The sequence below is a fragment of the Chiloscyllium plagiosum genome, unplaced genomic scaffold (assembly GCF_037043375.1).
Source record: "Chiloscyllium plagiosum isolate Xiang-an unplaced genomic scaffold, Cpla_swu_hap1 HiC_scaffold_14, whole genome shotgun sequence".
Taxonomy (NCBI): domain Eukaryota; kingdom Metazoa; phylum Chordata; class Chondrichthyes; order Orectolobiformes; family Hemiscylliidae; genus Chiloscyllium; species Chiloscyllium plagiosum.
The window spans coordinates 36684122-36705790 of NW_028270152.1; the positions used below are offsets into that span (position 1 = coordinate 36684122).

Sequence of the window (21669 nt, forward strand, 5' to 3'; positions counted from 1 at the left end):
AATAATTAAGCAATAGGTCTTTGTTGGAATATATAACTGTGTAGATTATTTCAACAACTTAGTTGTACACATTCAAACCTGGGAAGAACACTTGCACAACTTGATTAAATTGTTTAACCATTTACAAGGTTAATCATTCAACTCATCCTATATCAACATAACATCTTTGATTGTACATTAATGTCTGCAGTTTGAACCCAAAGTGTCCTCTTCTCTTACTGGATCAGGTGGGCGTAACTTGGAGTTAAGATTACATTTTTGAACTATGAAAATTCTGTTCCACTTTATATCACTTGATACTTAAGAATTCCCTATTACTACTTCATTATTGCTTCCAAATTTTGAATTTGGATTAATCTAAACTGGGCACATATTTGAAGCATTTATTCGATGTATCATTAGCTGAAAGTATCTTGGAATGCCTAGAAAGTTGCTGCATTCTTTTATGTCTCAGTCGACAGAGTTTAAGTTTTTGATATGGCCTAATCTTTGAATTAAAGAATCACTGATATTTTATTAAGATCTTGCATGGAAGAATGTGTGAAATGTAATACCAAAACAGACCTTCCAGCTGAATGTGAAGCAATGTTGTCATTAGTGCATGCACAATAACAGGCCTGTGAATGACACAAAATATGACAACTCAGCACAACTAATTTTTTAAAAATTGTAATTAATAATGAAAACTGTAGCACAAACTAATGGCTTATTTTTGCACATGGGAATTTTATTTTAGAATTATAGTGCTTCTGCCATTGTCATTTCAAATAAGGTGCAGCAGAAGCTCCATCTATGGATAACTGAAGTATCTGCTGCTGCAAGGGTGAAGTTATGGCATTGATGTCAATACTGCATCCAGGAATTTCTCAGTCATAGTATGGTTTTCCACTCAATGATTTGAGAGACACTATATTTTGAACAGATTTTTCAGTGGTGGAAATAAGCTACATTTAGCCAACTGAAATCTTGTTTTTTCTTTATGTATTTTATAAATGTTGTCCTCAAACAAACTAAAGTAATCATTGTAAATGATGGGGTGGCATAGTGGCACTGCTGCCTCACAGTGTCAGGGTCCCAGGTTTGATTCCAGCCTTGGGTGACTGTCTGAGTGGAGTTTGCACATTCTCTCTCTGTCTGTGTGAGTTTCCTCTGGGTGCTCTGGTTTCCTCCCATAGTCCAAAGATGTGCAGATCAGGTGAATTGTCCATGGTAGATTGTCCATAGTGTTAGGTGCATTAGGCAGAGAGAAATGGGTCTGGGTGGATTAATTGTTGGGCTGAAGGGTCTGTTCCCACACTGTAGGAAATCTAATCTAATCTGAATCCTGAAATTTCTGTTTGGTTGAGATGAGTTTTTGTACTGAAATGACTGGTGTCTGTGGCTGCGGTGATGTGAATCGAACAATTATGTTGATACAATTTGGAAATGCACATTTTAAAATATTAATGTGGAGTATATTTTGTTTCTTCATTAGTTGTAGCAACTTCTTAGTAACTTTTTAATATATTTTTAATTGCAGCTGGGCATTCATGGATATGCTTTTGCAATCACAAACAATGGTTATGTCTTAACACATCCAGATTTGAGACCACTGGTAAGAAACGATATTAAAGATTTATTAAGAACTGATATAGCATGAGCATGTAATTTATGGAATTAGCAGCATTCTTCATAGTGTAGTGGGAGGAGGACAAGCCATCATGAGAGATGCTTTAGCTACATTTGAATAGATAAGAGTCCCATTGAACTAAATAACTGAACCAAAGCATTGGAAGAGGATGGTGCAGTCAATCGAGTCAAAGACTGCAGAGACTTCAAGGAAGATGAGTAGGCACAGAGGATGTTGATTGAGATTTTGGTTAGATTCTGTTCGCCGAGCTGGGAATTTGTATTGCGGACGCTTCGTACCCTGTCTAGGTGACATCCTGAGTACTTGGGAGCCTCCTGTGAAGCGCTTCTGTGATGTTTCCTCCGAAATTTATAGTGATTTGTATCTGCCGCTTCCGGTTGTCAGTTCCAGCTGTCCGCTGCAGTGGCCGGTATATTGGGTCCAGGTCGATGTGCTTATTGATTGAATCTGTGGATGAGTGCCATGCCTCTAGGAATTCCCTGGCTGTTCTCTGTTTGGCTTGTCCTATAATAGTAGTGTTGTCTCAGTCGAACTCATGTTTCTTGTCATCTGAGTGTGTGGCTACTAAGGATAGCTGGTCGTGTCATTTCCGAACTGACAGCCAGACTACTGCGACCACTAGGACTCATAACAGCACACAAACCAACAGCCATTCTCAGACAAGAACTCACCAGGACGAAGGACTCGATACCCAGCATGAGCAAAACCAATGTAGTGTACAAAATCCCATGCAAGGACTGCACAAAACACTACATAGGACAAACAGGAAGACAGCTAATGATCCGCATCCATGAACACCAACTAGCCATGAAACGACACGACCAGCTATCCTTAGTAGCCACACACTCAGATGACAAGCAATATGAATTCGACTGGGACAACACTACTATTATAGGACAAGCCAAACAGAGAACAGCCAGGGAATTCCTATAGGCATGGCAATCATCCACAGATTCAATCAGTAAGCACATCTACCTGGACCCAATATACCGGCCACTGCAGCAGACAGCTGGAACTGACAACTGGAAGCGGCAGAGACAAACCACTATAAATGCGGAGGAAACATCACAGAAGCACTTCACAGGAGGCTCCCAAGCACTGAGGATGTCACCTCGACAGGGGACGAAACATCTGCAACACAAATTCCCAGCTCGGCGAACAGAACCACAACAATGAGCACCCGAGCTACAAATCTTCTCACAAACTTTGAATTTTGGTTAGAGCCATCTCAGTCCTCTGGGAAAGGCAGAAACCTTATTAAAAAGATTCAGACAGATGAAAACAAACCCAATGAAACTGTAGAAGCTTTTTGGAAGCTATTATTCAGTGGGAGCATATTTGGTAGTCATGCTGATGCTGAATTATGTAATCACAGTCACATCTATATGAATTTAAAAACTGCTTTATATTATTGTGAAATTTAATGTGAAAATTGTTATTCTTTTAAAATAGTATGATTATTTTGAGATTACTTCATATTTTCTAGTTTTATATATATTAGCATATATGTTTACATACCTTTACATTCAATACTGTCTTAGTTTCCACCCACCTTTTCCTCCACTACATCGATGACTGTATCGGCAATGCCTCGTGCTCCCATGAGGAGGTTGAACAGTTCATCCACTTTACCAACACCTTCCACCCCGACCTCAAATTCACCTGGACCGTCTCAGACTCCTCCCTCCCCTTCCTAGACTTTTCCATTTCTATCTCAGGCGACCGAATCAACACGGACATTTACTATAAACCGACCGACTCCCACAGCTACCTAGACTACACCTCCTCCCACCCTGCCCCCTGTAAAAACACCATCCCATATTCCCAATTCCTTCGTCTCCGCTGCATCTGCTCCCAGGAGGACCAGTTCCAATACCGTACAACTCAGATAGCCTCCTTCTTCAAAGACTGCAATTTCCCCCCAGACGTGGTCGACGATGCCCTCCACCCAATCTCCTCCACTTCCTGCTCCTCCGCCCTTGAGCCCCGTCCCTCCAACCGCCACCAGGACAGAACCCCACTGGTCCTCACCTACCACCCCACCAACCTCCATATACAGCGTATCATCCGCTGTCATTTCCGCCACCTCCAAACGGACCCCATCACCAGGGATATATTTCCCTCCCCTCCCCTATCAGCGTTCCGAAAAGACCACTCCCTCCGTGACTCCCTCGTCAGGTCCACACCCCCCACCAACCCAACCTCCACTCCCGGCACCTTCCCCTGCAACCGCAAGAAATGCAAAACTTGCGCCCACACCTCCCCCCTTACTTCCCTCCAAGGCCCCAAGGGATACTTCCATATCCGCCACAAATTCACCTGCAACTCCACACACATCATTTATTGCATCCGCTGCACCTGATGTGGCCTCCTCTATATTGGGGAGACAGGCCGCCTACTTGCGGAACGTTTCAGAGAACACCTCTGGGACACCCGGACCAACCAACCCAACCACCCTGTGGCTCAACACTTCAACTCCCCCTCCCACTCCACCAAGGACATGCAGGTCCTTGGACTCCTCCATCGCCAGACCATAGCAACACGACGGTTGGAGGAAGAGCGCCTCATCTTCCGCCTAGGAACCCTCCAACCACAAGGGATGAACTCAGATTTCTCCAGTTTCCTCATTTCCCCTCCCCACACCTTGTCTCAGTCAAATCCCTCGAACTCAGCACCGCCTTCCTAACCTGCAATCTTCTTCCTGACCTCTCCACCCCCACCCCACTCCGGCCTATCACCCTCACCTTGACCTCCTTCCACCTATCGCATTTCCAACGCCCCTCCCCCAAGTCCCTCCTCCCTACCTTTTATCTTAGCCTGCTGGACACACTTTCCTCATTCCTGAAGAAGGGCTTATGCCCGAAACGTCGATTCTCCTGTTCCTTGGATGCTGCCTGACCTGCTGCACGTTTCCAGCAACACATTTTTAGCTTAGTTTCCAATATAGTCTATTATGCAAATATACAGTTGTAAACTTCAGGTTTAATATTAGGTGTGATTTTTAAGGAAAACTTAAAAATTACAACATCAATGTTATTGTGCTAATTTTGGTGCTGAAATTTCATTCTACCATTGAAAGCATTTCCTGATTTTTTTTAAAATTCACAATCAAAGCAGAAATATATTTGATATCACTTCTCTTACATGGTTTTATCAGTTTTACAAAAATGCATTTAAACAAGTTAAATTTTCAAAAACTAAGTTAATAAGTGCAGTTTTATGTATTTTACATTTATTTAGTTATGTGTTCGCAGATGCAGCAAAATAAATGATATGTGAGTTATATGTTACTACCCCTTTGGTTTTCAATTTGAATTTGTTGTTAAATTGATGCTTTAAACTGCTCAATTACACTGACCACTGAATCAGAGTCCTCAAATAAACTTCTACAAACTGCTCCAATGATTGTTTAAAATCCATTTGCAAATGATTTTTTTTCTTGAGCCAGGAAGAGCAAGGTTGTTTGTTATATCGCGATCATAATTAATGTATATAAATTTACATATGAAGTAATGACCAAATGCTCACTATAAAATTCAGCCCTGCATAGTCAAAATCATCTTAAGTGTCATGAGTTGCCAACTTGAATAAGAAACACCATATTGGTGTGAATATGAGAAACAAATATCAAAATATTTGTTATTTTAATTGTTGACTGAAGCATTAAACACGTGAATTATTTTTCAAAATATAGAGACGATTCCAGATAGGTTTGGCTTTCATTTGGGGACACCTTGAGCTAAAAATGTAATTGTGATTGGACTCAGTTATAAAGCTATTTTTGTTTTGGATCTACTAAACTGATTAAATCAGTGAGAACAATGACAAACAAATTTTAGTTTGTATTTCCCTTAACTGTTAACATTTAGAAGGAAAACACCAAAGCTGCCTGTTAAAGATGCATGATTCATGCAACTTTAAAGGTAAATATTGGTAAATAGCTTGAATGCATTCATATCACATTTGATGACTTAGCCAAATATCAATCAAGGTAGGACAAGTAAATCATTACTCAGCAAGATTTACAGCACTGATGTTATTCCAAACAATTCACAGTAATCTGTCAACACCAAGAGTATTTAAGATTCTCTAAGCCTTCAAAATAGCATTGTCACACCATAATTTATGTATTGTAGTCACATCAAGAGATGACCTCTGAAAGTGATTGTGCCCAGATTGCAAGAGGATCACAGTGCAGTTGTCACAAACATAATTGGCAATCAATCATTATTCTGTTGTAAACACCAATATTTATTTATTTATCAATGCAAATTTCAATTGTAAATTAATTGCAGTGGAAAATTCAATTCCACATGCAAATTTGTTCTACACAAGGGATTGAATTTTTGCTCGCAAGATGGAGTGCTCTACTTGGTAAATTTTCCAACTCAATACACCCATCTCTTAGACTTAGTTTTCCTTCTGGGAGTTGGGAACACATCAAATTGACCCATAAACATTATAAATATTGTTCCATGAACATAAAAAATGCAGATTGGATGATTGCTTATCTTAGAAAAAACTGTTGAACGGCTTAGCGAGTTTTGAGAAGATTTGTAGCTCATGTTAAGTTTCTGGATGTAGGTATGCTCACTGAGCTCATAGGTTCATTTCCAGACATTTCATCACCCAATTAGGTTACATCTTCAGTGAGCCTCCGGGTGAAGCACTGCTGATGATTCCTGATTTCTATTTATATGTTTGGGTTTCTTTGGGTTGGTGATGTCATTTCCTGTGGTGATGTCATTTACTGTTATTTTTCTCAGGGGGTTGTAGGTGAGGTCTAACACGATGTGTTTGTTGACAGAGTTATGGTTGGAATGCCATGTTTCTAGGAATTCTCATGCGTGTCTCTGTTTGGCTTGTCCTAGGATGGATGTGTTGTCCCAGTTGAAGTGGTGTCCTTCCTTATCTGTATGTAAGGATACTAGTGAGGATTCTAGCATAACTTATAAATAGAAAGCAGGAATCAGCAGCAGTGCTTCACCAGCAGGCCCACTGAAGATGTTACCTAGTAGGGTGATGAAACGTCTGGAAATGAACTGTCCAGCTCAGTGAGCAAACCTACATGTTGAACTGCTTTTATTAACAGGCCATCTGATGTAGGGCAGAAAATATGTTGATGTGGTTGAAATGGAACTGTTTGTTAACATTTCCCTAAGGGTATTATGTCATTACAAGTGCTTGGTTGAGTTTCCCAAGCTGGAGTATCTTAACAGGGGTTTATAAGTTCATAATTTGATTGACAATTTAAAGAGGCTGTTAAAATGCAATACAGAGATTGAGCACCAGGAATGCACAAACTTTCCAGCACTGTGATGTTTTATTCCATTAGCTCCAAACCTATCATACATTTGTGACAATACTTTTATTATTTTTTTATTTGCAAAAGATGATAATGTCCAAACACTCTGTTCACACAAATGAAAACCATCAAGAGCTTAGTCAACTATGTTTTAACTTGTCTGTAGGGCAATGGGAGCAGGGCTGCCTTGTATCTAGTAGAAGTGACACTTAGTGATCACAGCAGAGAAATAGATTTGGGATCAGTACACTTGTGGTACTGCTATTGCTAATTCTCCTCAACAGTGTGAGCCAAATTGTCTTGCCCTTCAGATCATGAAGAGTACCTTGTTTATCTCAGGGCTTCTCAGACTCATTGAAGTTATGTACTACCAGATTCTTTGGTCTCCAGCAACTATGTGGACACTCCAATTTCCATCATCAGTTCTCCAGACATTGGCAAAAGCTTTGCTTTGCTGTCTTCATGGCTGTTTCCCCTGTTAGCTCACTATTCAAGGTTTCCTGCTTCTTCTGCTTGATACTGCCCCTCTCTCTGTCTCTCTCTTCTGCCTCCCTCCTACATCCACATCCAAGGTTTTTGACTATGCCCTGAGACTGACTCACAATCTTATTATTGCTTTGGTAATTGCTGGGAATACCCTGCAGAGAATTCCTGCAGAAGGTGAGTCCACTTTCAGCCCTGCAATAAATAACCAGTCATGGTTCAAGTCTCAATGTGATTGCCCCATTTCAAAAGGATTAGATGTTTTTGCTGTGGGATCTGAATTGAAGTTTATTTGCTTTAAAGGTTTTGGATGGGTTTTATTAACAAATGTGTATGAATGAGAGATGTATCAGATTGTTAGAGCATATTCATTTCCATTTCCACAAAGCTCCCGATGTTTCTGCTGGGAGTATACTGTGTAAGTAACTATGGAGTTGATATGGATGTTATGAGGAGTTATGGCTGATGGGGAAGCCTGAATTAGCATAGCATTAGCATGAAGGGTATGAGAGAACCATGAGCTGATAAACATGAGGCACGAGTTAGCACAAAGAAGATGACAGTCATGTTTGGGGAGGGTGGGTGAGAGTAAAAGCAAGAAAACTTAAAAGCTTCTGAAATTACGTAATATAATCTGCTGGCTATGGAATTAACTCTATCAGTTGCTGCATTTACTGTGTAGCACACAAGCAGTTTGTATTGTAGCTTTGCCATGTAGAGAGGCAATAACCTAGTGATATTATTGCTAATCTGTTAATCCAGAAAGTCAGGTGATATTTTGGGGACCTAGGTTTGAATCCTGCCATGGTGGATGGTGGAATTTGAATTCAATAACTATCTGGAATTATGGAGTCATGACCATGAAACCACCTTCACTTTTTAGGAAGAACCTTAATGTCCTTCAGGGAAGGAAATCTGCCATCCTCATCTTGTCTGGCCTCCACTTGACTCCAGACCCACGGTGATTGGTTGACTCTGAACTGCCCTCTGCACTGGCATAGCAAGGCACTCAGTTGTACCAATCACTACGAACTCTCAAAAGAAAGGAATGAAACTGGACAGACTACCTGACATTGATGTAAACACCAGAAATAACTGTCAAAGACATTACTGTTGATCAGTATGATATGTCGTATTGGCAGGACAGACCCAGCAGGGGTGGTAGCACTGTGGTATACATTTGGGAGGAAATTGCCCTGTGAGTCCTCAACATTTACTCCAGATCCTGCAAAGTCTTATTGCATCGGGTCAACCACAGGTATGGAAACCAGGTGATTACCTCGTACCATCCTCTGTTAGCTGATGAATCAGTACTCCTCTGGAGGAAACACTGAGTGTGGCAAGGGTGCAAATGTACTCTGGTTGAGGGATTTTAATGAGTGGTTCAGCAGCAGCACTACTGATCAAACTGACCTAATCCATACCAATCTGCTGGCTGCAAATATATCTGTGCGTGACAGTATCGGTAAGATACAGAGTCCTTGTGGAGACAAATTCCTGCCTTCCCATTGATAACTTCTTGCATCTTGTTGTATGACAGTATCACCATGCAAAATAGGACAGACTTTGAACAGATTGAGCAAGTCAAGTCTGGGCATCCATGAGGTACTGTAGACCATCAACATAGCAGAATTGTACTCCAGCACAATCTGCAACCTCATGGCTCAGCATTCCACCTCTCTACCATTACCATCAAGCCAGAGATCAACTCTGTTGTTCGTCTACATCCAGTCATGAATGGTGGTGGATAATTGAACAGTTTACTGGAGGAGGTAGCTCCACAAATATCCTCATCCTCAACGATGGGGGAGCCCAACACATCAGTGCAAAAAATAAGGCTGAAGCATTTGCAACCATCTCCATGTAGAGAGATAGTTGGTGTTGTTCCTGGCATTTCTCTTGGAGTTACTGACCAGTGAAAATCATGTTCATAGTTCCACAGTTTGGTTAGAAGTCACACTGGCCTTCAGGAAGGATTTCCTCAGAGAATAGGAAAAGGTGCCGAGTGAGGATTCGGACGTTGATCTTCCTGGCAACAGAGAGTAAAAAGTTTTCTCTATAGTTCCCATGGTCCATATTTTCTCTTTTATCGAAGACAGTGACAATGGCATCATCCCTGAGATCGACATTCACATCATACAAACGCCAGACAATAACCATCTCCAATCAGTGATGATCGAACCATCACTGCTTGACATTCAATGTCCTCTTTGTATCCCTCATTATTAACATCTTGCGGGTTACCATTGCTCAGAAACTGAACTGGAATAGCCATTTGGTTAGAGTGGTCAAAGGCTTGGAATACTACACTGAGTAGCTTATCTCCTGACTCCCCAAAACCTGTCCAGGATCTACAAAGTGCAAAAGCAGAATGTGATAGAATACTGTCCACTGGGCTGGACACAGAGGCAGACAGCGAAATCAAATCAATGTCTGTATCCCTGTATTCACAACATAGTAAAATTATAACATTCAGTGACCCTCAAAATCAATCCCAGTGTTTCAGACTTTTTGAATTATCAGTATCAGGTTTTTTTGAATAAACAAGATCATACAGTCTTCGATTCATAGAGATGTACAGGAGGGAAGCAGACCCTTGGGTCCAACTCGTCCATGCCAACCAGATATTCTAAATAAATCTAATCCAATTTGCCAGCATTTGACCCATATCTCTCTTACCCATTCTTATTCATCTACCCATTCAGATGCCTTTTAAGTGTTGTAATTATACAAACCTCAACCATTTCCTTTGGCAGCTCATTCCAAAATTGCAGCACCCGTAGCATGAAAACGTTGACCCTTAGGTCCCTTTTAAATCTTTTGCCTTTCACCTTAAACCTATGTCCTCCAGTTTTGGACTCCCCTATCCCAGGGAAAAGACATTGTCTGTTTACCCTATCCATACCTCTCATGATTTTATAACCCTTTATAAAGTCACCCCTCAGCCTCTGAAGCTCCAGGGAAAATAGCCCCAGCCTATTCAGCCTTTCCCTATAGCTCAAACTATCCAACCCAGGCAACATCATTGTAAATCTTTTCTGAACCCTTTCAAGTTTCACAACATCCTTCCTATAGCAGGGAGACCATAATTGCATGCAGTATTCCAAAAGTGGCCTAACCAATGTCCTGTACAGCCGCAATATGACCTCCCAACTTTTGTACTCAATACTCTGACCAATAAAGGAAAGCATACCAAACGCCTCCTTCACTATCCTAACTATTTATGACTCCACCTTCAAGGAGCTATGAACCTGCACTCCAAGGTCTCTTTGTTCAGCAACACTCCCCAGGATTTTACCATTAAGTGTACAAGTCTTGCCTTTCCGAAATGCAGCACCTCACATTGGCCCATTAGCCCATCTGACCAAGGTCCCATTATCCTCGGAGGTAACTTTTGTCATTGTCCACTACACCACCAGACATCTCGTTTGTGGCTTAAATATGAGAATTAGCATTTAGTAAATCTACAGTAGCATTATCAGAGCAAAGTTAAACAGCAGGGTAATCTAATGAAAGCCTATGATTTCAACCAATCTTCTTTGATTCTAGCCCCCACTCACCCATAGACAGAAAAGTAAACAAACAGAGTTAAGGGATAAATCAAAAGAAGAGAAGAATGAACGAGATGCAACTGGCCAGTTCCTTTAAGCAGACTCCATGATCTGTAATTTAACAGGCACAAGAATTGTAGCTGAAGCCACTAATGCATGCAAAAACTTGTTGATGTCAGGGCATTTTCTTTAGAATGTGATTCTGTGCATCTGCTTAAAGGAACTGGCCAGTTGCATCTCATTCATTTTTTTCTTAGGTTGTTGCTTGGTTCATCTTATGCAATGTTGGCACTAGCATTCAAATCTTAGCAAGAAGAAATTTGCAAAGTTAACAGGGCTGTATATGCCATTGTCATTTCCAGTTGCTAAGTGAGATGGGTTGTTACTGGCTATATTCCTTTGAAATTTTATAGTTGAGTGACTTGTTCAGTCATTCTAAAGGGCAGTTAAGAGTCAACCACTATCAATCTGGTTTCACATGTAGTAAAATTCAGGTAAGGACAATGGATTTCTTTCAATAAAGGGCATTAGTGAACTAGATGGTTCTTATGACAATGGTTTCATTATTAAACTTTTAATTCCAGACTTGTTTTATTGAATTTAAACTCATTATTACCTGGATCACTGGATTACTGCATTAATTCAACTCAGTCATTGACACTCTGTTTTATGAACTCCTCCATCAATATTGAGTACAGTACTTCCACTAACTGTCAAGGTAAAAGAAACATAAAAAAAGCTCACCTAAAAGTTTCCTAATGATCTCTTTAATAATACTAATGGGGGAGTTTCTTGTACAGCTGAACATATAGACTTTGCATGTTTCAGAGAAGATGCTAACAGAACAAGCAAAGTCCAAATTGACAGGTTGTGTGTCACATTAGAGTTTGAATCTGGCTGAGATCAGAATTGGCCCACTCTGCATTCCTGCTCTATTGACCATAAACGCTGACAATTGGCACAAATGGCTGGAAGTTAATGGGAGGAGACACGCTGCCAAATTTCAATTTTCGTCACTTCAGTGGAGCTGAAAGCGGAGGTGCTAAGAAACCCAATTGTGTGGCCTTTCCCCTTTCTGCCCATTTAATTGTCACAAAATTCATTTTCAATTTATTTGATGGTCATTTTGATACACATTATCTGCATGTTCAGTGCAGCCAAATTGTTTTAACCTTGATAGGATAATTTGCTTTCACCTGTATTTAAGATTGATGATCTGATTAATATTATGCGAAAGCAAGTTCTAGCTTCCCAGTCTCTTTCCTGACCCACTTGGTAAATTGCACTGATACTCAACCTCCTTTATTCCCAGGGTCATCACGAAAGTTAAGAACTTAACTAAGCTACTCAAATTTCCCAATTTATTGGTCTGACAGTCTGAGAAAACACTGACCAGGTTTCTTCCCTTAAGAAATATAATTAAATACAAATAAATCAATTGTAACTACAGGCAAAAATATAATTAATCAACATCACTATTATTAGAAACACTAACCACTTTCTTAAATTCAGAGATACTTATACAGACCAACACAGACAACTGAACAAACATGGGTGTTATTGGTGAAAGAAATACTACTGAGCAATACAGTTCAATACCATCAGTTCACAGGATCTGACAACATGTCCTTTTTTGCTTCTCAGGACATACCATTCCATAATCTCCTTATTTCTGGATTCTTCCAAATAATTGCAGAAGGTACAGGAAGGTTGACATGCTAATTGTAAAATCTTTTAGCTCCCAGTTAGAGGCAACTACTTATTGCAACTGGCAGGAGAGAACATCTAACTGTCTACCAGGCTAATGTTATTTCACTGCAGAGAGGGAGGTCTTATGTATTCTGGAGATTTCTCCTCCTTTTGTGTCACTACACAAAGTGATTCTCTTGCTCAGAATCCAATCAGAGAATTGTCACTATGCTGATGACTTATGGTATCCATAATTGGTCCCAACTGCAAAAGCCAATCAGCAGTCCATAGCTGGATAAGTCTCTCTCCTGCAACATACACTTCTGTACTGTGGCATCTTAGATCCCTTCCCTTACTGCTTGAAGAAAATGTGTAAACATAACTCACAATGAGTTCCACTCAGTTCTTTTTAAAGATGCAGCAACTCCTCCTTTAGTCCTTAGTTTAATTTTTTTTCCCATTTTCAACCACAATTCAAAATAATGAAAAAGTAGGAAGATGTAGTCTTTACAAGGAAAATATTAGTTGAGCAAGTTAAGGTCCAAGGGCAGAGAAATATTGTCATCATTACAAATAACTACCCCCCGAAGACCCAGAAATCACGGGTCTCAAGAGTGTCAAGCTGACATTCTTGTCTCTATCATCAGGACTAAACTCCGGCTAATGGATAACGGGTGATTGGGAACTTAAGAACCATTTGCTGATGGCAGCTGATGTCGCAGGCTACTGAGTCAATTTTCAGCTCCAGAGAGTTTTCTTCACAATAGCTCAAACTGATTATGCTGTTAAAAATTCACTGACACAATGGAATGGACAAACCCAGATATATATTCTGCCATGTTTAATGGTTCTTTATTGTGTATCTACAGCAACATCTGGTCCTTCCGTACATTTGAATGGCAAGTCTTTTGGCAAAATTCTATTGCTGCACACCAACCTTGATATCCCTACCAGTGAAAATAATTTTTTTTACATCAAATACTGTTATCATTTTAAACACCAAAACCTTATCACAGATCAAGCTGGAATCCTTTGCCTATGATCTGTGGTAGCAGGTATGAAAGGTAGACAGGTCATTCCCACCATCCTTATGTCCACCACCACCATCACCACCATCATGAGGACGAGACCTTGTATTTGTGAGCTACTTCAGTGGTTACTGAATCAGCTTTCATCTGGGATCACTTCCTGGGACAGCAGTCTTCTACCCTTCCTGAAGATGCTAGTCAGTCAGTGGCCAGCAGCCTCTGTGAGTTGTAGCAACATGTCAGAGACCTCAGCTTCTGGCAGCACAACCACTCAGAATTCCAGGAGCAGTCAGCACAGAGGTATTTTGTTAGGGTACCTTGGGTGGAGCTCACAGGAGGAGAGAGGTAAGCTTCCAGTAGCGAACCTTTGATGTCTCACAATCCCTGTCCCTCCCCAGTCCTGTCAGCATCTGGGGCAGATTAAGGCAGATTGAGACCCTGCCCAGTCTCCCAAAAACAAAAAATAGGTAAGCTGCTCTGTCAGAAAGGCTAAGCGAAAGTGAGGACTGCAGATGCTGGAGATTAGAGTCGAGAGTGCGGTGCTGAAAAAGCATAGCAGGCCAGGCAGCATCCAAGAGCAGGAAAATCGATGTTTCAGGCAAAAGCCCTTCCCTGAAATGTTGATTCTCCTGTTCCTTGGATGATATCAGAAAGGCTGCCAGTCTTTTCACACACCTCAAATTGGGTTAATTGTCGCAGTTATAGTTGGGTAACCTTAAGTGGACAGTAAGTACTTATTTAACTGTCGTATTTGGTGGCAGAACAGGAAATGTGTTGCTGAAGTGTGAAGGTGACAGCAATGTTTCCTACTCCAACTCACTTGATTTTCTTCCCCCCCACCTAAAAATTTACTTTTCAGGAGCAGAAGACTCTATCCTCTGTATTCTTCACAAAAGAACATGAGCAATTGATTCATGAGATTGTAGTTTCTTGGTGTCCATGCCAGAGTTTTGAATGACCCTGGTTTGTTGTCAACACTAAATGTATTGGCCTGCTCATGCATCAGTTCTACAATATACTATTCTAAAAGTCTTTCCTGAGATATTTTAAAAATTAATTGTTTTTATTACTTGAGCTGCTTTGCATCTCCCAGTTTATACAGAAATTAAAATGACCCAATACAAACATTATTTGTTTCTGGTGTACATTGTGGGTGCAGGGCAGAAGGGGTTAAGAAAACAATTATCAGTTAGTAGGAGGGTAAGCAATTAGCAGAAGGTTATCGTCTCTGTCTAAGATGATCCTGAACAGATAACGTTGAATGAAGTATTGTATTACTTAATGTGGTCCATCCAGATCTGCTAAGGGATAGATAGATAAGTAGTTTTGCACAGCATACTGTAAATGTACAGTCTTTAGGTTTCAACAAGCTTAGTTGCAAGGCCTACAGGAAGGAAATAGAAAAGTATCAACAATTTTTGTGGGACGAGGCACATCAAGGGTAAGCATGAAGGTGTAGATCAGCAGATTCATGAATGCAGATGTAGTGTTGCATGGCTGTTCCACGTATCCAGCCTAGAGGCAGACATAGATGGGGCCTATCATATGAGACACCAAAGGAAGAACGCCTCATCTTCTGCCTTGGGACCCTCTAACCACATGGCATCAATGTCGACTTCACCAGTTTCCTCATCTCCTCTCCCCCACCTCATCCCAGATCCAACCTCCAACTCGGCACCACTCTCTTGAACTGTCCTACCTGTTCATCTTCCTTCCCACCTGTGTGTTCCACCCTCCCCTCCGACCTATCACCATCACACCCCACCTGCACCAACCTATCACCTTCCCAGCACCTCACACCCTCCTATTTATCTTAGCCCCCTTCACTCCTCCCTCCATATTCCTGATAAAGGGCTTATGCCCAAAACTTCAATTCTCCTGTTCCTCAGATGCTGCCTGACCTGCTGGTTTTCCAGAGCCACACTTTTCAACTGCAGAAATAGTGTGATGGTTAGACAATCAGAATTTTGAAAGTGCATTTGATGAATTACTTCTCTGTTAAGAGACACACAAGGAAGTTTGGTTGGAAAGTTTATGGGGCTATGGGTTGCTAAGGATGCAAGAAAGTTTTCTGAGATTGTGATAGAGACAATGAAAGTAGGGAGGCCATAGGAAAGGACCAAGTTGAAGGAGTTACCATGAGTATGAGTTGGTGATCCCATTACCTAAGCTGTGCAACCAGGAGCGACCTTGCTGCATTTTAACTTCTACATTGTCTAGAAGAAGCCAGAGAAAGTATGTTCCTGTTAGGGTAAAAGGAAAGACTGGTAGGTATAGGGAATGCTGGATGACTAAAGAAATTGAGGGTTTGGTTAAGAAAAAGAAGGAAGCATATGTGAGGTATAGACAGGATAGATCTAGTGAATTCTCTAATCAGGAGGGCAAATCGGGGACATGAGATAGCCTTGGCAAATAGAATTAAGGAGAATCCAAAGAGTTTTTACAAAGACATTAAGGACAAAACGGTAACTAAGAGAGGATAGGGCCCCTAAAGATCAGCAAGGCGGCCTTTGTGTGGAGCCACAGAAAATTAGGCAGATACTAATGAGTATTTTGCATTAGTATTTATCGTGGAAAAGGATATGGAAGATATAGACTGTAGGGAAATAGATGGTGACACCTTGCAAAATGTCCAGATTACAGAGGAAGAAGTGCCGGATGTCTTGAAACGCATGCAAGTGGATGAATCCCCAGGACATGATCGGATGTGACCTAGAACTCTGTGGGAAGCTAGAGAAGTGATTGCTGGGCCTCTTGCTGAGATATTTGTATCATCGATAGTCACAGCTGACGTGTTGGAAGACTGGAGGTTGGCAAATATGGTGCTACTGTTTAAGAAGGGTGGTAAAGACAAGCCAGGGAACTATAGACCAGTGAGCCTGACCTCAGTGGTGGGCAAGTTGTTGGAGGGAATCCTGAGGGACAGGGTGTACATGCATTTGGAAAGGCAAGGACTGATTCAGGATAGTCAACATGGCTTTGTGCGTGGGAAATCATGTCACACAAACTTGATTGAGTTTTTTAAAGGAGGATTGATGAGGGCAGAGCGGTAAATGTGATCTATATGGACTTCAGCAAGGCGTTTGACAAGGTTCCTCATGGGAGACTGATTAGCAAGGTTAGATCTCACGGAATACAGGGAGAACTAGCCATTTGGATACAGAACTGGCTCAAAGGTAGAAGACAGAGGGTGGTGATGGAGGGTTGTTTTTCAGACTGGAGGCCTGTGACCAGTGGAGTGCCACAAAGATTGGTGCTGGGTCCTCTACTTTTTGTCATTTACATAAATGATTTGGATGCGAGCATAAGAGGTAGAGTTAGTAAGTTTGCAGATGACACCAAAATTGGAGTTGTAGTGGACAGCGAAGAGGGTTACCTTGGATTACAACAGGATCTTGACCAGATGGGCCAATGGGCTGAGAAGTGGCAGATGGAGTTTAATTCAGATAAATGCGAGGTGCTGCATTTTGGGAAAGCAAATCTTAGCAGGACTTATACACTTAGTGGTAAGGTCCTAGGGAGTGTTGCTGAACAAAGAGACCTTGGAGTGCAGGTTCATAGCTCCTTGAAAGTGGAGGCGCAGGTAGATAGGATAGTGAAGAAGGCGTTTAGTATGCTTTCCTTTATTGGTCAGAGTATTGAGTACAGGAGTTGGGAGGTCATGTTGTGGCTGTACGGGACATTGTTTAGGCCACTGTTGGAATATTGCGTGCAATTCTGGTCTCCATCCTATCGGAAAGATGTTGTGAAACTTAAATGGTTCAGAAAGATTTACAAGGATGTTGCCTGGGTTGAAGGATTTGAGCTACAGGGAGAGGCTGAACAGGCTGGGGATATTTTCTCTAAAGCGTCGGAGGCTGAGGGGTGACCTTATAGAGATTTACAAAATTATGAGGGGCATGGGTCGGGTAAATAGGAACAGTCTTTTCCCTGGGGTCGGGGAGTCCAGAACTGGAGGGCATAGGTTTAGGGTGAGAGGGGAAAAAATATAAAAGAGACCTACGGGGCAATGTTTTCACACAGAGGGTGGTACGTGTGTGGAATGAGCTGCCAGAGAAAGTGGTGGAGGCTGGTACAATTGCAATATTTAAGAGGCATTTGGATGGGTATATGAATTGGACGGGTTTGGAGGGATATGGGCCAGGTGCTGGCAAGTGGGACGAGATTGGGTTGGGATATCTGGTCGGCATGGACGAGTTGGACCGAAGGGTCTGTCTCCATGCTGTACATCTCTATGACTCTACTACTCTTTGAGTTTGGTAGAGGACTTTCTCCCCTGAAATGGGATGTATAAGATCCCATTTGCTTTCCCTTTTGTAAAATTACTAGAATGTATTCAATAAAATATTTGAAATACATCACTTTTTATCAGCATGAGTTTAAAGAAATAATGATTCTTATTGTTTGGAATTGACTTTCTTGTGACATTCTTGTGTGGAATCAATCATCCATATGCAATCAATCTTCTTCCTTTATGAGAATCCTGCATCAAATACAGGTATACTGATTAGAACCAGGTTGACATCGTTGATTATGGGGTCATTGATTGAAGTTGTTAACTTGGATCAATTGGGAAAGCCCTGGCTGACGAATATAACCAGGAGATAAGGAGGGCAGGTCTGAAGATCTCCTCGTGGGTCTGCTCCTGGGCCTGGCCAAACTGGCCATCAACAGGTCCAGGCAGCGGGCCGTGGAGGGGGTCGTTAGGGCCGACTGCCTGCCCCTCTTCCGCGGTTATGTTAGAGCCCGGGTGTCCTTGGAGAAGGAGCACGCGGTGTCGACCAACACCCTGGAGTTGTTCAGGGAGAGGTGGGCGCCGCAGGGAGTGGAGTGCATCATTTCTCCCTCCAACTCTATTTTGATTTAGTCCCTACCCTCCCCTTCACTGTTTTTGATCACACAGCACTGCCCTTTGATGTGAAGGGCAGTGTTTGTCACTGGCCACCCGGGTGTTTTCCTATCTTCCTGGTGGTGGAAATTGAATAAAGATTCGTGCACTTTGTGTCTTCCACTGTGTCTCACACCTGCACACACACACCATAATAAAAAATATAACCAGGAGATTACATTTGAGCCTGAGCTACCCTGGAGAAGGAGCACGGAGTATCCACCAACACCCTTGAGCTATTCAGGGAGAGGTGGGTGCCGCAGGGAGTGGAGTGCATCATTTCTCCCTCCAATTCTATTTTGATTTAGTCCCTACCCTCCCCTTCACTGTTTTGATCACACAGCACTGTCCCTTGATGTGAAGGGCAGTGCTTGTCACTGGCCACCCGGGTGTTTTCCTATCTTCCTGGTGGTGGAAATTGAATAAAGATTGGTGCACTTTGTGTCTTTCGAAAAAAAAATATATATATATAACCAGGAGATTACATTTGAGCCTGGGCTACCCTGGAGAAGGAGCACGGAGTATCCACCAACACCCTTGAGCTATTCAGGGAGAGGTGGGCACCTCAGGGAGTGGAGTGTTTTATTTCCCCATCCAACTCTATTTTGATTTAGTCCCTACCCTCCCCTTCACTGTTTTGATCACACAGCACTGCCCTTTGATGTGAAGGGCAGTGTTTGTCACTGGCCACCCGGGTGTTTTCCTATCTTCCTGGTGGTGGAAATTGAATAAAGATTCTTGCACTTTGTGTCTTTCACTGTGTCTCACACGTATACACACACACCATGGGTGCTGGGGATAAAATAAGCACTACCGCGGTTAGGCGGTAGTGTGGGGGGGGGTAAAAAAAGTAAAAATAAAAATATGATTAAAAAAAGAAAGAAAAAAGAAGAAAAAAATATAACCAGGAGATTACATTTGAGCTTGGGCTACCCTGGAGAAGGAGCACGGAGTATCCACCAACACCCTTGAGCTATTCAGGGAGAGGTGGGTACCTCAGGGAGTGGAGTGTTTTATTTCCCCATCCAACTCTATTTAATCCATGCCCTCCCCTTCACTTTATTGATCACGCAGCATTGCCCTTTGTTGAGAAAACTGCTTGTAACTGGCCACTCTGGTGTTTCCTTTCTTCCTGGTGGTAGAATATAAATAAAGATTTACACACTTGTTGTGCTTCACTATGTCCAACACCTGTACATACACGACATGGGTGCTGGGGAAAAATAAGCACCACTGCTGTTAGGCAGTAGTGTGGGGTAAGTTTTTAAGAAAAGAAAAATGAAAAAAGAAAAAAATATGTAACCAGGAGATAAGAATCTCCCCAGAAAAGAAATATAACCAGGAGTTTAGAATCTCCTCAGTTGAGTACTGACTCCAAGCTAAAGAAAAAAATATATAACCAGGAGATTAGATTCTCCTGTTTGAGGACTGACTCCGAGTTGACAGGCCACGGCATGCATACTGTGCATTAGTAAATACAGGGTAACTTAGTGATGGGACACCAGCCTCTGTGCAATTACTTCAAAACCAATGTTGTGTACCAAATCCCATGCAAGGACTGCACAAAACACTACATAGGACAAACAGGAAGACAGCTAACGGTCTGCATCCATGAACACCAACTAGCCACGAAACGACATGACCAGCTATCTTTTTTTTGATTAGATTAGATTACGTACAGTGTGGAAACAGGCCCTTCGGCCCAACAAGTCCACACCGACCCGCCGAAGCGTAACCCACCCATTCCCGTACCTTTACCCCTTTACCTAACACTACGGGCAATTTAGCATGGCCAATTCACCTGATGTGCACATCTTTGGACAGTGGGAGGAAACCGGAGCACCTGGAGGAAACCCATGCAGACACGGGGAGAATGTGCAAACTCCACACAGTCAGTCGCCTGAGTCGGGAATTGAACCCGGGTCTCTGGTGCTGTGAGGCAGCAGTGCTAACCACTGTGCCACTGTGCCGCCCACCGTGCCATCCTTAGTAGCCACACACGCAGATGACAAGCAACATGAGTTTGACTGGGACAACACTACTATTATAGGACAAGCCAAACAGAGGACAGCCAGGGAATTCCTATAGGCATGGTACTCATCCACAGATTCAATCAATAAGCACATCTACCTGGATCCAATATACCGGCCACTGCAGCGGATAGCTGGAACTGACAACCGGAAGCGGCAGAGACAAACCGCTATAAATGCCAGAGGAAACATCACAGAAGCGCTTCACAGGAGGCTCCCAAGCACTGAGGATGTCACCTAGACAGGGGACGAAACATCTGCAACACAAATTCCCAGCTCGGCGAACAGAACCACAACATTACTTCAAAAACGAAGGCATTTTGTCGAAGATATTTTCCAGCAAAAAAAGTTCAGAATCACCTCAGAAAAAAATATACATAACCAGGAGATTAGAATCTTCTCAGTTGAGGACTGAAGAAAAGAAAATATAACCAGAAAGTCAGAATCATCTCAGAAAAAATATATAACCAGGAGATCAGAATCACCTCAGTCCAGGTGACTGATTCCCCCTGGCTTTTCCCACAGCCAGTGTACTGATGAACTATTAAAGCAAAAGGTGGCTTGGTGACAGAGCTTGGCCCCTGTGCTGTTGTTTCAGCCAGTAGGCCCCGGACTGAGTCTTTGTGTGTGGGCTGACAGTTCTACGTGTGATGTCATGAGAATTTAGATTTTAATCTCAGGCTTCACTTCAGTGCATTGTAATTCATTTTCACTTGTGAAGAAAAGTGACCTGAAACAAGTTTTTTTTTGAAAGAGTGCAATAACTTGGATTGTCAAACGCACAAGATTTAATTTTCTCTATGCAGGTACACAATCCTTTATGCGAAATCCTCGGGGCCAGTTGTTTTTCAGAATTCAGAATTCTCAGATTTTGGAATAAGTGACATTTTCACAGTGAAATAAAACAAAATTACCTAACAGCAGACGCACGTGTAAATAGTACAAGCGCTGAGACACAATTAATGTCAGCCAGTCCTGGGCCACACTCCCACATCATATCTGAGTGATGTGGTTCGAGTGGCTGTGGAGTTGGGTCACCTGTTTGCATCCCAAAGTGACTCTCTA

General features: G+C 42.1%; 1 protein-coding gene across 3 annotated transcripts in view; it reads left to right on the forward strand.

The window, feature by feature from the left end:
- Window positions 1-21669, forward strand: part of cacna2d3a (calcium voltage-gated channel auxiliary subunit alpha2delta 3a) — a 953727-nt gene that overhangs the window by 627490 nt on the left and 304568 nt on the right. For all 3 annotated transcript variants that reach the window (XM_087994307.1, XM_087994306.1, XM_087994308.1), the window contains one exon: window positions 1520-1594. In XM_087994307.1, coding sequence (XP_087850433.1) covers window positions 1520-1594 — 75 coding nt within the window. The remainder of the gene's footprint in view (window positions 1-1519; window positions 1595-21669) is intronic.